General features: G+C 39.6%; 1 protein-coding gene across 2 annotated transcripts in view; it reads left to right on the top strand.

The window, feature by feature from the left end:
* The window catches only part of cdk8 (cyclin dependent kinase 8), a 113,821-nt gene that overhangs the window by 73,382 nt on the left and 25,199 nt on the right, over positions 1-15,240 (top strand). For both annotated transcript variants that reach the window (XM_067986020.1, XM_067986019.1), the window contains exon 5: positions 13,911-13,968. In XM_067986020.1, the coding sequence (XP_067842121.1) occupies positions 13,911-13,968 (58 nt within the window). The remainder of the gene's footprint in view (positions 1-13,910; positions 13,969-15,240) is intronic.

The raw sequence follows: 15,240 nt of genomic DNA, 5'->3' as shown, positions 1-15,240 counted from the left end.
TTTATGCCAATCCGGCAGCTTTCATGGTCCTTTGGTGCATTTGAGATATTTAGGTGTAAACCCACCTCCTCTGATAAGGAACATAGGCTATGTGTTTATTTAGTATCTCTGCTGTTCCCTCAAACTCCACTACAAACTTGGCACCTTCATTTCTTAGAAAAATCTGCCCCTTTCTCATCACAAGCGTTTTCCCTACCCCAGTCTATTTTTGAATAATTAAAATCTGCTACAATTATAACTTGTTATTAATGCCTGTCATTCGAATTCATCTACAAATTTCATCCTCAACTTCTTTTTCACTGTTCAGCAGTCAGTAACATACACCCAGTAATGTGACTGATCTCTTGCTAATCCTCAGGTTATCCCTACATGATCTGGCCTACATACAAATAAAATAACTAGACTAACTAAGTAAATAAACAAATAAAAGCTAGAAATGGCAGTGCAGGTTATATGTCAGGGTGGCAGTTTGTGGACAGCAAGACTCTCCCAGATTGCCATATCTGCAGTAAATGTCTCCGGCTTGAGACACTCTGGCTCAGAGTCTTTGAGCTGGAGTGCGAGTTAGAGACTCCGACACATAAGGAAGGGGGAGGAATAGCTGGACAGTTTTCTCCAGAAACACCTCACAGGATAGCACAGGTACAGGAGGAGCAGCGTGTGACTGGTAGTCAGCAGAGTAGTGGGAACAGAGGGGAGATAGAGGAGGAGGTCCCACACACACTAGTCCTGTCCAACAGGTACAGTGCACTTGATACCTGTGAGGATAAGGAAAAAGACTGTGGGAAGGACAGCCAGATTGCTGACCAAGGCACCCTGGAGCAGGAGGCTGTCCAAGGGGAGGAGGTGCAGAGTAGAAAGGTGGTAGTTATAGGAGATTTGATAATTAGAGGGATAGATACGATTCTTTGCATATAGGTTTGAGAGTCCCGAAGGGTGTGTTGCCTACCTGGTGCAAGGGAAAGGGACATATCAAAATGGTTGGAAAAGAATCTGGAAAGGGAGGGGGAGGGTCCAATTGTTGTGATCCACGTTGGAACCAGCAATGTAGGAAAGAATAGGGAGGAGGCCACCTAATAGTGGAAAGGAGGTAAAGGAAGAAATACGTAAGCAAATATGTGAAATGAGTAAAGGGCATAGAATAATAATCGTGGGCGATATTAACTACCCCCAAATAAACTGGCAAGAGGTAATCATGATGTGGCGATGCCGGTGATGGACTGGGGTTGACAATTGTAAACAATTTTACAACACCAAGTTATAGTCCAGCAATTTTATTTTAAATTCACAAGCTTTCGGAGGCTTCCTCCTTCCTCAGGTGAACGATGTGGAAATGAAATCCTCGAAATGAAGTCGCATTTATAATTCACAGAACAATGCTTGGTGAGTGCAGACAGTTTTTTCAACTGCCCGTTGCCAAGGCAATCAGTGTGCAGACAGACAGGTGTTACCTGCCAGGTCTCACAGAATATACAAATCACAATGTTTTTGTTGTGTTTTTTTTGGTGATTTGTATATTCTGTGAGACCTGGCAGGTAACACCTGTCTGTCTGCACACTGATTGCCTTGGCAACGGGCAGTTGAAAAAACTGTCTGTACTCACCAAGCATTGTTCTGTGAATTATAAATGCGACTTCATTTCGAGGATTTCATTTCCACATCGTTCACCTGAGGAAGGAGGTAGCCTCCGAAAGCTTGTGAATTTAAAATAAAATTGCTGGACTATAACTTGGTGTTGTAAAATTGTTTACAATTGGCAAGAGGTAAGTAAAGGAGTACAGGGAATGAAGTTTTTACAATGTGTGCGGGACTCATTTCTCACCAGTATGTAAAAAGCCCAACAAGAGAGGAAGCACTGCTGGATCTAGTAATGGGAAATGAACCAGAACAGATGAGAGATGTAAGCATAGGCAATAACGATCACAACATAATAAGGTTAAAGGTAAAGATTGACAAGGGCATAAAGATTAAGACCAAAGTAATAAATTGGGAAAAAAGCTGATTTTGAGGGGATGAGAATGGAACTAGGAAAAATAAACTGGAATAATTTACTGACAAACAAAGAAATAGAATAGCAGTGGGAAACATTTAAAACGGTGATCAGTAGAGTCCAGGAAAAATATATCACTTTTTTAAAAAAAACACACGAACAAATTAGCCAGTAATGACACACCATGGATGAATAAAGAAATAGGGCAAAATTGAAACTAAAGAAAAAGGCATACACTAAGTACATGGACAACAAAGGAGAGGATGACAAAATGGAATATGAAAAGGTTAGAAAAGAAGTCAAAAAAACAATTCAGGCAAAAAGAAAGCACAATTAAATGATCAAGGAATATCAAAAAAATAGTATTCAACAGACACATAAATAACAAAAGACAAATCAGGACAGGAAAAGGTCCACTAAAGGGTTACACACGATAAACTCACAGGTAATGACAGCGAAATGGCAGAAATATTAAATAATTACTATGCTTCAGTATTTACCAGGGAGACTAATATGGTGGGCATCATATTAGAAGAAGAGATCAAAATAGATGTGAAGACGTTTAAGAGAAAGGGGGGAGATAATTGATAAACTAATCAAACTTAGAGAGGATTAAACCCCAGGCACGGATGGATTACATATATTATAAAAATTCATTAGAAAAGGGAATAGTGCCAGAGGACTGCCGGATAGCCAATGTGATTCTTATATTTAAAAAGTAGAACAAGTCCACGGAACTATAGACCAATTAGCTTAACGTCGGTGGTAGGAAAGATAAAGGAATCCACACTCAAAGATGTATTAGAGAAACATCTAGAAATTGAAAATATAATAAAGAATAGTCAGCACGGATTTCAAAAGGGAAGGTCATGCTTGACCAACCTTACTGAATTCTTTGAAGAAGTAACAGAAAGGGTAGACAAGGGCAATGCAGTAGATGTAATATATTTGGATTTTCAAAAGGCCTTCAATAAGGTACCGCATAGTAGACGCATGACTAAGATCAGAGCATGTGGAGTCGGGGGACAACTATCAGAATTGATAAAAAGCTGGCTGCAAAACAGAAAACAGAGTTAGGGGTTAAAGCTAGTTATTCAGACTGGCAAAAGGTGGGAAGTTGTGCTCCACAAGGATTGGTGCTGGAACCGATAAGTTGTTCATCATATACATAAACGATTTGGACTCGGGAATCAGAAGTACAATTTCAAAATTTGCGGAAGACACCAAATTGGGGGTATAGTTAATACCGAGGACTGCGGCAAAATACAGGAAGACATTAATAAACTTGCAGAATAGGCTTATAATTGGCAAACGAATTTCCATATAGGTAAGTGTGAGGTGGTACATTTTGGTAGGAAGAATAAGGGGGCCACATACTGCTTGGAAACTAAGACTCTAAACGGGGTGCAGGAGCAGAGGGATTTAGGGGTAGAGATACACAAATCATTAAAAATAGCAATGCAGGTTAATAAAGCCATGAATAGAGCAAACCAAGCACTGGGGTTCATTTCTAGGGGGATAGAATTTGAAAAGCAGAGAAGTTACGCTAAACTTGTACCGAACCTTGGTTAGACCAGACTTGGAGTACTGTGAACAGTTCTGGTCTCCATATTATAAAAAGGATATAGAAGCACTGGAGAAGGTGCAAAAAAGATTTACTAGGATGATATGTATAACCTCTCATTTCTGGTATCAGGAAAGACTGAATAAGTTGGGGCTCTTTTCTCTAGAAAAGAGAAGATTGAGGGGTGACCTGATAGAGATCTTCAAGATTATGAAAGGGTTTGATAGGGTAGACGTAGACTAGATGTTTCCACTTGCAGGAGATACCAGAACTCGGGGCCATAAATATAAAATAGTCACTAACAAGTCTAATAGGGAATTCAGGAAAAACGTCCTCAGCCAGAGAGTGGTAAGAATGTGGAACTTTCTACCACAAGGAGCAGTTGAGGCGACTAGCATAGATGCATTTAAGAACATAAGAAATAGGAGCAGGAGTAGGCCATACAGTCCCTCTAGCCTGCTCTGCCACTCAATAAGATCGTGGCTGATCTTCTACCTCAACAGCAAAACTTAATGAAATATATTCAAATATCCAATGTTCCCTTGATTTAAGGGGAAGCTAGATAAACACATGAGGGAGAAGGGAATAGAAGTATATGTTGATAGATGAAGAAGGGTGGAAGGAGGCTCAAGTGGAGCATAAATACCGGCACGATCCCAATGGGCCGAAAAGCTTGTTTCTGTTCTCTACGTTCTTTGTAAACCAAAGGGATGCTGTTTGGACCACTCTATTTAAATCCTTTTGCTCTACTGCTATAATATATGTAAGGAATCTTACAACACCAGGTTATAGTCCAACAAATTTATTTTAAAATCACAAGCTTTCGGAGATTATCTCCTTCGTCAGATGAATGAATAATATATAGCATCGGAGATTATCTCCTTCGTCAGATGAATGAATAATATATAGCATTGCTTCCCCACCTCCCTTTATTTCTTCTCTTTCCCTCCCTTTGTTATAACCACTGAGACCGACCTACGATTTTATTATTTCAAATAACTTGACCCATCTGAACAGATTATTTTAGTTGATCTTAAGTTTTTTTTAAGATTGTTATATTTTTTGCTGTAACTTCTGTTTACAGAGTTAGTGAGTCTGATGTTGTGGTTGTAGATCCACCTGATATTTTTTGGCATTTAAATTGGCTATCTAAAACTACCTCTACAATTCACCTAGAATTTTTATCTAAGCTTAATTTGCCTTGAGGAAACCCTGGTGCCAAAATTTAGCGAGTTGCTCATTTAAGAGAGTTATCATTTTGTTGACATTTGAAGAACCTTCTTGAGAACATACAATATCTGTAAATCTAGGCAATTATTTGTTGCATTCGGTACTATTTGGCCTATTATAAAGCAACATTGGATATTTGAATATATTTCATTAAGTTTTGCTGTTGTGGTTCACTGGGAAAAGTTTAGGCACATTCTAATTGTCACATCATGGGTCAATATGCAAAGGGTCTGTCTTGACACTATCTGGAGGCAGCAGCATAATCACACACCATTACTGCCTAAATCTGACAACTCAAGATGACGATGCTTTGTTTCGTGGTGTTCCTAGCTGCTATTACCATTAAAGAAATAAGGGCAAATTCTCCGAGGCTTCGTGCTGCTGTGGAGTTTCATGCGGCAAGAGTGTATTGGAAAATATCAGCCAGTGGCTGTCAATTTCCTGATATGTACTGGGTGCTGGCAGTGTGGATCTTGCAAAATTTACCCTACTTTAAACTGCTTCTCACTTGCTGTTGTTTTGCACTACTTCAGTATAATTCATTTGTTATGAAGACTGAATGAATGAGGAAGAATGTTAGATTACCTAGATTTTTGAAGAAGTAATTCTAGTATTTTAACCTCGAACCAGAAAAGTCAAACTGATTTGAATATATTGTAGAAATCCAGATTTGGGCAGGTTAAAAATTAAAGCTTATCATTTGGAAATGTAATACTTCCTTAGCCATGAATACCAGAAACTTTGTCTTGTGATTTATTCATTTTTCTTTTGAAAATGCCTTTTTTCCCCTCCTCCATATTCTTGGCTAGGAACCTGTTACAAGATACTTCTGGGAATTGAATGACTGTAAACTGCTTCAGTTTCACTCTTATGATTTTTGAGGTCATTTACACTCCTTGAGCATTTTACTGCCTTCATTCATTTTCTACATAATGGTAGGATGCCCATCACTATGTTGTAATTAACTAATGTGTTGGTATTTCCATTTGTGATGTTTTTGGATGTCCTACTGTGCAAATCTTCTCATTTAAAATAAATCTGATCTCTAGATTTTTGTAAGAATTTAATTTAAACACAAATTTACATTCTGTTCACAAAGTACATCATACACTGATATCTTACACGTGTTTTTATTTTAAAAACCTCAATCATATCCCCTCCAAGCTTATGTTTCTCTAAAGTAAACAGTCCAGCTCTTGGAGCACGTTCTCATAGCTAAGAGCCTTTTGGCTAATTATAATTCTGGTTATCCTCCTCTGCACCTTCTCCAGAGCCTCAATATCCTTTTCTGTATGCAGAGACCAAAACATAATTCTCCAAACGTGGATAAACTAAAACCTTATTTGGCCTAAGTATAATGAGCATCATTTCATGCTCTCTGGTCCTAGCAATACAAATTGAAATGTGATTTCCTTTGCCTGTAACCATCCCTCATACTGCTTTTGTACCTTTTAATGAGTGATCAACTATTACCTCCCTGTCTTTTTCATGATCTCTTACCCTTAATGAATGGTATAAACGTGCCTGGTTTCTGAACCCCATATACATGACACAATATTTGTCCACATCAAAAAATATCTGCCACATGTAGGCCCATTGTCTAAACTGGCCTGCAACCTACTGGTTTGGTTTAAATTGTTAACGTCTGTGCACATTTTTGTGTCATCTGAGAATTTAAGAATGGTTTCAGTTATGCCCTTATCGACGTCATAATGAAAATGAGGGACAGCAGCAGTCCCAACATCCAGTATTATGGAATGACACTTGTGATGAGGCCCCAATCCGATCCAGTCCCATTAGTGACAAACCTCTGCCTACAAGATTTCAGTATAATATATATCCAATAATCCTATATGATCTAATTTTATACAATAGCCTTCTACTTCATTGAATGTTTTTTTGGAAATCAAGGCATTTAACATCAGCAGCTATACCAACATCCACAATACTGGTCACTTTCTTAAAGAACACAATCAAGTTAGTGAGGCAGGACTTGTATTTCCTAAAGCCATGCTGGGAATTCTTAATTCCTAATAACTGCAGAACTCTCCAAATCATCATTAATCACACCAACTTTCTTATAACCACTGTCAAACTCATGTGACCATTCCATTTAACATGTACTGCTAGAGATAAAAAGAAAAAAAACTACAAATGCTGCCTATGAAACAAAAATAGAAAATACAGGTGTTTCAGCATCTGGAAAGAGAAAAGATGAGTTAACTTTTTGGGTGGAAACCTTCCATTTTATTTGTATTCGGAGGCTGGATCTTCCAAAAAACACAAGAGAAACCATATGTACAGAATATGATCTTAAACATTTCTATCACTGTGATGAAGTGTGGAACTGAGACTGAGGTGTATTGTTTTCACTATTGCAGTTGCTCTGTTAGAATTAGAGTTGTGTAAAATTGAACAACCAGTTGCATTCTATGGTGTCAGTGAAAATTGAGCACCAGCTATGAGGTCCTATTATAACTTTACACTTTTTTGTCCTGTATTTATCTCTCAGACCGTTTCCTGTTCCAGTCAGTTGAATCTGGCTTTTGGCCATCCCATCGCACTGAGATTATCCAGGTCAAAGTCGCCTTTCTGTGTGACTACAATTATGATCAGCTTCCACTGCTGATGATGCTAACGAAACCTCTCCCCCCACCTTCACTAACTCCAGTGCTGCTGCTGTCTTATTGCACTGACAATCCACCATCAAGGCCTGGATGAGTCAAAACTTCCTACAGCTCAATGTTGGCAGAATTAAAACCATCCTGTTTGGTTTTTGCCTGTACCTAAGCGTCTTTGTTGCTGGCTCAATCAATCTTCCTGGCTGCTCATTTGGTAGCAGCTAGGTGGTGCGTAATCTCATTGTTCTCTGACCCTCGAACTGAACTTTTTACCTCGCATCAAGTTCATCTGAGCTTTTTACCTCACATTTCGTTTGTCACCGAGAATATCATCTTCTAGCTCCGGACTGTTGCCTCATGCACCCCTACCTCACATTAAATTCTTCAACGGATGAGTATCTATGTACAACCTAGCTTAAAAATTGGTCTCTTTCTCCCCACCTGCAAAATTCCTTATTTCCTGCTTGGTGCCACACCTCCACCTTGTAAAGTAGAATCATAGAAAGGTTGAATGGGTGGGAAACATGGAGATGGCAAAAATGCTGAACAAATATTTTGTTTCAGTCTTTACAGTAGAGGACACTAAGAATATCCCAACACTGGACAAACAGGGGACTCTCGGGGGGGAGGAGCTAAATACGATTAAAATCACTCAAGAGATGGTACTCAGTAAAATAATGGGACTCAAGGCGGATAAATCCCCTGGACCTGATGGCTTCCATCCTAGGGTCTTGAGGGAAGTGGCAGTAGGGATTGTGGATGCTTTGGTGATAGTTTTCCAAAATTCCCTGGACTCAGGAGAGGTCCCGGCAGATTGGAAAACTGCTAATGTAACACCGTTATTTAAAAAGGGTAGTAGGCAGAAGGCTGGAAATTATAGGCCAGTTAGCTTAACATCTGTGGTGGGTAAAATTTTGGAGTCTATTATTAAGGAGACAGTAACGGAACATTTAGATAAGCATAATTTAATAGGACAAAGTCAGCATGGCTTTATGAAGGGGAAGTCATGTCTGACAAATTTGCTTGAGTTCTTCGAGGATATAACGTATAGGGTGGATAAAGGGGAACCAGTGGACGTAGTGTATTTAGACTTCCAGAAGGCATTCGACAAGGTGCCACATAAAAGATTATTACTTAAGATAAAAAATCACGGGATTGGGGGTAATATTCTGGCATGGGTGGAGGATTGGTTATCAAACAGGAAGCAGAGAGTTGGGATAAATGGTTCATTTTCGGACTGGTAACCAGTGGTGTTCCACAGGGGTCGGTGCTGGGTCCCCAACTCTTTACAATCTATATTAACGATTTGGAGGAGGGGACCGAGTGCAACATATCAAAATTTGCAGATGATACAAAGATGGGAGGGAAAGTAGAGAGTGAGGAGGACATAAAAAACCTGCAAGGGGATATAGACAGGCTGGGTGAGTGGGCGGAGATTTGGCAGATGCAATATAATATTGGAAAATGTGAGGTTATGCACTTTGGCAGGAAAAATCAGAGAGCAAGTTATTTTCTTAATGGCGAGAGACTGGAAAGTACTGCAGTACAAAGGGATCTGGGGGTCCTAGTGCAAGAAAATCAAAAAGTTGGTATGCAGGTGCAGCAGGTGATCAAGAAAGCCAACGGAATGTTGGCTTTTATTGCTAGGGGGATAGAATATAAAAACAAGGAGGTATTGCTGCAGTTATATAAGGTATTGGTGAGACCGCACCTGGAATACTGCATACAGTTTTGGTCTCCATACTTAAGAAAAGACATACTTGCTCTCGAGGCAGTACAAAGAAGGTTCACTCGGTTAATCCCGGGGATGAGGGGGCGGACATATGAGGAGAGGTTGAGTAGATTGGGACTCTACTCATTGGAGTTCAGAAGAATGAGAGGCGATCTTATTGAAACATATAAGATTGTGAAGGGTCTTGATCGGGTGGATGCAGTAAGGATGTTCCCAAAGATGGGTGAAACTAGAACTAGGGGGCATAATCTTAGAATAAGGGGCTGCTCTTTCAAAACTGAGATGAGGAGAAACTTCTTCACTCAGAGGGTAGTAGGTCTGTGGAATTTGCTGCCCCAGGAAGCTGTGGAAGCTACATCATTAGATAAATTTAAAACAGAAATAGACAGTTTCCTAGAAGTAAAGGGAATTAGGGGTTATGGGGAGCGGGCAGGAAATTGGACATGAAGCTGAGTTCGGATCGGTCAATGCCCTGTGGGTGGCGGAGAGGGCCCAGGGGCTATGTGGCCGGGTCCTGCTCCGACTTCTTGTGTTCTTTAGATTTGTGGTTGGGATCAGATCAGCCATGATCTTATTGAATGGCGGAGCAGGCTCGAGGGGCCGATTGGCCTACTCCTGCTCCAATTTCTTATGTTCTTATGTTCTAAGGAGGCCATTCGGCCCATTGAGTCCGTGCCGGCTCTCTGCAAGAGCAATCCAGCTGGTCCCACTCCCCTGCCCTATCCCCGTAGCCCTGCAATTTTTTTCCCTTCATGTACTTATCCAATTCCTTTTTGAAAGCCACTATTGAATCTGCCTCCACCACCTCCTCGGGCAGTGCATTCCAGATCATAACCACTCGCTGTGTTTAAAAAAAAAAGTTGATCCTCATGTCGCCTTTGGTTCTTTTGCTAATCACCTTAAACCCATGTCCTCTGGTTCTTGACCCTTCCACCAAAGGGAACAGTTTCTCTCTATATACTCTGTCTAGACCCTTCATGATTTTGCATACTTCTATCAAATCTCCTCTCAACCTTCTCTGTTCCAAGGAGAACAACCTCAGCTTCTCCAGTCTATCCACATAACTAAAGTCCTTCATCCCTGGAATCATTCTAGTAAATAGGGGGTGAGGGGAGGGATTAAGTGGAAAGAACAAGTGGAAAGGAGTGCAAGGCATTACAGTGGAGGTGGTGTTTTTTTTAACATGAGAAGTCTATATCAAAGAAAGTTGTTTGTTGCAGTTACTGCTGCATGGTTCGTTCATTTTTTGTATTTATTAATATTGATGTCTTGAGCTATATTTGATTTTTCTGTGAATTTTGTTAATGCTTATCAGTTAACTTTAGTCCAGATTAGAGCAATAGAAAATGGAGAATTTAATTCCACATAATTGGGAGGGGCACTGCTGGTAAAATGTGTGTAAATTGTCCCACTCCTACTGTTCTGGTATTTGCATAACAATCTAGTTTTACCAGTCTTCGACAATAACTTTTATGACTTGTCGTGGATTTTGTTAACTGCTTGGATGACTGGCATTCTAAAAAGATTTGAGTTTTACATTACCTGATTGTAATTGGGGGCGCTCTTTCACATAATAGAGACCTGAATATAGATTTCTTGAGTACACTGTCTCAGAAATGTCATCCATGAGTTTGAGAGATCCATATTGCACTGTACCTTTATCTCATGCCTGTGCATGAGTCTGAGATTACAAGATAAGTACATTTGAGAAAGGCCATTTGGTCCATCTGTTCAGAAAGAAAAACCCACGGATCCCTCACCACCTCAGAGCATCCAACTGACCCTCATGGTTTTCGCCTTCACTACTCTACTAGGAAGTGTATTCTAAGTGTTGATTACTCATTGTATGAAGAAATACTTCCTGACATCTGATTTAAATCTGCGTTTCATTGGCAGCAACCAATGTCCTCCTGTTGCGGCTTAGCTTGAAGTAGTGCTCTGGGTTTACTTTTTTTTTAAACACCAATTAATATATTACGTACTTCTATATGGTCCCTCTCAATTTCCTTTTTTCAAAGCTAAAGAGTAGACTGGTTTCTCCAGTCTATCCTCAGTTAAATCTTCTGATGCTGGGAATTAGCCTTGTGCCTCTTTGCACCACCTGCTTAGATATTTACCTGGTATCTCGGTGACCAAAGTTAGATACAGTACTCAAGGTGCAGTCTGATTACTGTACAATTTCATCATGACTTCCTCTGACTTTTGCTGTACTGATTAGCAATATAACTTAGCATTCTCGTTGCTTTGTTGATTGCTGCTCCATACTGACTGGACATATTAAATGCTGAGTCTACTAACAGCCCAGATCTCTTTCAACCTCACCTTTAGCCAGTTGTGCATGATTCATGGAGTATGTGTGTTGCCTTTTTTCTCCCATTTTGCAATATTTTACACTTGGCTGTGTTAAATGTTGTGTGCCGCCTTTCTGTCCATTTATACATTTTGTCAAACTCCCTTGAAACTGCTGCTTCCTCTGTCTTGACTTTATTTAACTTTCCTTCCCAATTTGGTATCATCTTTGAACTTGACCGATTTGCATTGAGTTTCTGCATCTAAGTAATCAATGTAAATTAGAGCCAGTATGAATCCCAACACCAATCCCTGGGGTACTCCATTCAGTACTTTCCTCCACTCTACCATTACTCCCCTAACTCTGTTTCTTGTCCATTCCCAGGTTTTACCTTGAATTCTCTCTGTTTTAATCTTGTGTATCAGCCTTTCATGGAAATTTTGTGAAAGGCTTTCTGGATTTCCAAGATCCAAGTTTCAGCTTGGCTCAGAGGATAGTGGGGTCAGGCTCCACCACATACTTAAACACATAATCTCAGATGACACTTTGGTGCAATACTGAAGGATGCTGCATTTTGAGAAGTACTGTATTTCAGATGAGACATTAAACTGAGGCCCCCTCTGCCTGTTTAGGTGGATCTAAAAGATCTTATGCTACTAGTTAAGATGTGGAGATGCCGGTGATGGACTGGGGTTGACAATTGTAAACAATTTTACAACACCAAGTTATAGTCCAGCAATTTTATTTTAAATTCACAAGCTTTCGGAGATTTTCTCCTTCCTCAGGTAAATGTTTCAAGATCTCCTTGAAGCCTACGCATTTATACATATTGAATAATACATGGTGTTTACAGACTGCCCCTGCAACTGCCCGTTGCCAAGGCAATCACCGTGTTCAGACAGAGAGGTGTCATCTGCAGAACCCCCGAATACACATTCAACAAAAAAACAAACAGGGAAAAAAAACAGAGAAAAAAAAAACACAGAGAGAGGCAGAAACATCCGGAAGGCAGAGAGAGCCAGCAAATGACCCATTATATTAAAGATATAGTTAAAGAAGAGTAGGAATTTCGACCAGTATTCTGGCCAACGTTGATCCCTCAACCAACACTGCTAAAAAGAGGTTATCTGATTATTTGCTTCTTTGTGGGCCCCTTGCTGTGCACATATTACCTGTTGCATTTGTTTATATGACAGCAGTGACTATACTTCAAAAAGTAATTCATTAATTGTGAAGTGCTTTGCGATGTCCTGAGAATGTGATGAGACGCTATAGAGATGCAAGTTTGTCTTTTTTTACAGTCCACTGGTATGCCACCTACTGGGAGAAAAAAAAGGTCAATGGGATTGGTCAGGCAGGATCCTCCTTTTCTGAAGCCATGTTGGTTGCTATTAACTAGGTTATCATCATAGAGGCAATCCTCTCGTTTGCTGCTGCTGATTGATACCATTATATTAACTGGTTATTGATGCAAAATGAATGGATCCTTAGTTTCCCAGATTAGAATTTTCACCTTTTTTGAATATTTATTCCTTTCAATGTTCTGTGATATTGTCTGATTTATGTTATGACATTAATCTTCATTTGAAACAGTTTATTACCTTTTTGTGTTGGTTTAATTTTCGCATTTGCATCTGATTTCATGAAGGCCTTGGGCATGATTCTTTAATCTCTGTTGTATTCTTGTGTTTGAGCGAGGTAATTTTAACCTAATTTTTTGCAGTTATTTTGCTGAAAATTGTAATGTTATTTTCAAGTTGCAGTATGCTGAGTACTATTAAGATTTCTATAAGTTGCATGCTTGCACGTGTATCTGAACTAAAGAGATTGTTTTAGGAATAAGTAAAGCAGTGGTTCTGTCTTAACTGTAAAATTGGAACTTTAAATGACATGAATAAAATTGATGTGAAATGTAAAAATTAAGCAAATTTTAAAATGGCAAGGCCTGTGAGAAACAAAAGAAAAGCAAGCAGTATGGCTTTTTAATATCTCAAAGTACTTGTACACTTACCTGAACAAAGAAGTACCTTACTGTACACTGGAGCACTTTGTCTGCAATGATTCTGTTTGTGCTCCACGAACAAAAACATTTGTAAGGAAGTATTCCTAACTGCAGGTGGAACCTGAAACACTACTTCAGGCTAGCTCACTATGAACACAGCCCAATCCACCAATCTCTGTTATTGTCTGTATCCTGGCTCCAGCAACACCCTGGAACTTACTGGCTGAGAATAGAGGCCCAAGGAGCAGCATTTCTGTTTAGTGGCACACATGAAGTTCATCCTCTATTCAATACAAAGACTCACAAATAGTAGACCTTGTATGTAGGCCATGTAGAAAGTGTATGCCTTTGTAATTATGCATAATTTATGAAAGTATTTATACTTCTGTTAACATGACTTTGATCTTGTTTTGAGAAGCATAATTTATTTGAAGTGAAACTGGCGATTGACCCTAAATGATCGTTGTTCTTATTCTTCCAGAAACCTGCAAATATTTTAGTTATGGGTGAAGGACCAGAACGAGGGAGAGTCAAAATAGGTATAGTATGATATAATTCTTCTTTATGTGTAGTTACTATCTTGATTATGGTAACTAACCTGAAGGTTAGTACTGTAGTCTAAAAATCATAAATAGATGTTATGCATATTGCACCCAAATTTAAGATTTTTTTTTATAAAAAGCTCCTACGTTGCAGGAGATTTGCCCTTATTTTGCTTCCTGTGTAAAGAACTGACATTGCGTGTCTCCAGACAAAGATCAACGAACAGCAGCGATAGTACATGTCCATAGGTAGCTCCATGTGAAAATCCTATGCATTTGTGTCCATTCCTGTCCTGGATGCCAATCAAGTGGCATCTGAGGTGTGGAATTTCCTGACATGGATGATTCGCAAACACATCCAGAATAGGAAAGAATGCTGATTAATGTCATTTACTTGGAGCTAGTTACTGTTGTCAGCTGAGAAGATCCCTACTGAGTGTGAATATCCAAATTGGCAGGTCTCCACTCTAGACTGAAATTCAAAAATCTCCTACAATGTAAGAGCTTTAAACATATATTTTAATCTTTCATAGGTTCAGAAGTGGGGAAAGTACTTCTATTGTTCAAAGCCCCGATGAATGCACATATGTGTGCATGCATATACATGCACACATTTATGTACACATATCTATCTACATGCACACTCTTGCCCTTTTAAACCAAAATCAGACTGATTAGATAATCTTGAGATATAAAATATTTCAGTATTATTGTTTAGAGATGGCCATTTTTGAAGTATGCAATGGCTGTAGCTGTAGGCTTTGACTCCTAGAATGGAATATGGGTTTCAACAACAACAACTTGCATTTATATAGTGCCTTTAACGTAGTAAAATGTCCCAAGGCACTTCACAGGAGCGTTATCAATCAGAATTTGACACCGAGCCACATAAGGCGATATTAGGACAAGTGACCAAAAGCTTAGATTAAGAGGTTAGGTTTTAAGGAATGACTTAAAGGAGGAGATAGAGGTAGAGAAGTGGAGATGTTTAGGGAGGGAATTCCAGAGCTTAGGGCCTAGGCGGCTGAAGGCAACGGAAGAGCGATTATAATCAGGGATGCACAAGAGGCAAGAATTAGAGGAGCGCTGCGATCTTGGAGGATTGTAGGGCTGGTGGTGGGGTGGGGGGGTGGGGGCGCGAGGCCTTGGAGGGATTTGAAAACAAGGATGAGAATTTTAAAATCGACGCGTTCCTGGACCAGGAGCCAGTGTAGGTCAGTGAGCACAGGAGTGATGGGTGAATGCGACTTGGTGCGAGTTAGGATTCGG

This window comes from Heptranchias perlo, chromosome 6 (genome assembly GCF_035084215.1).
Source record: "Heptranchias perlo isolate sHepPer1 chromosome 6, sHepPer1.hap1, whole genome shotgun sequence".
Lineage (NCBI taxonomy): Eukaryota > Metazoa > Chordata > Chondrichthyes > Hexanchiformes > Hexanchidae > Heptranchias > Heptranchias perlo.
The sequence above is the reverse complement of the archived record's forward strand: the minus strand, read 5'-3'. Positions and strand labels throughout refer to the sequence as shown.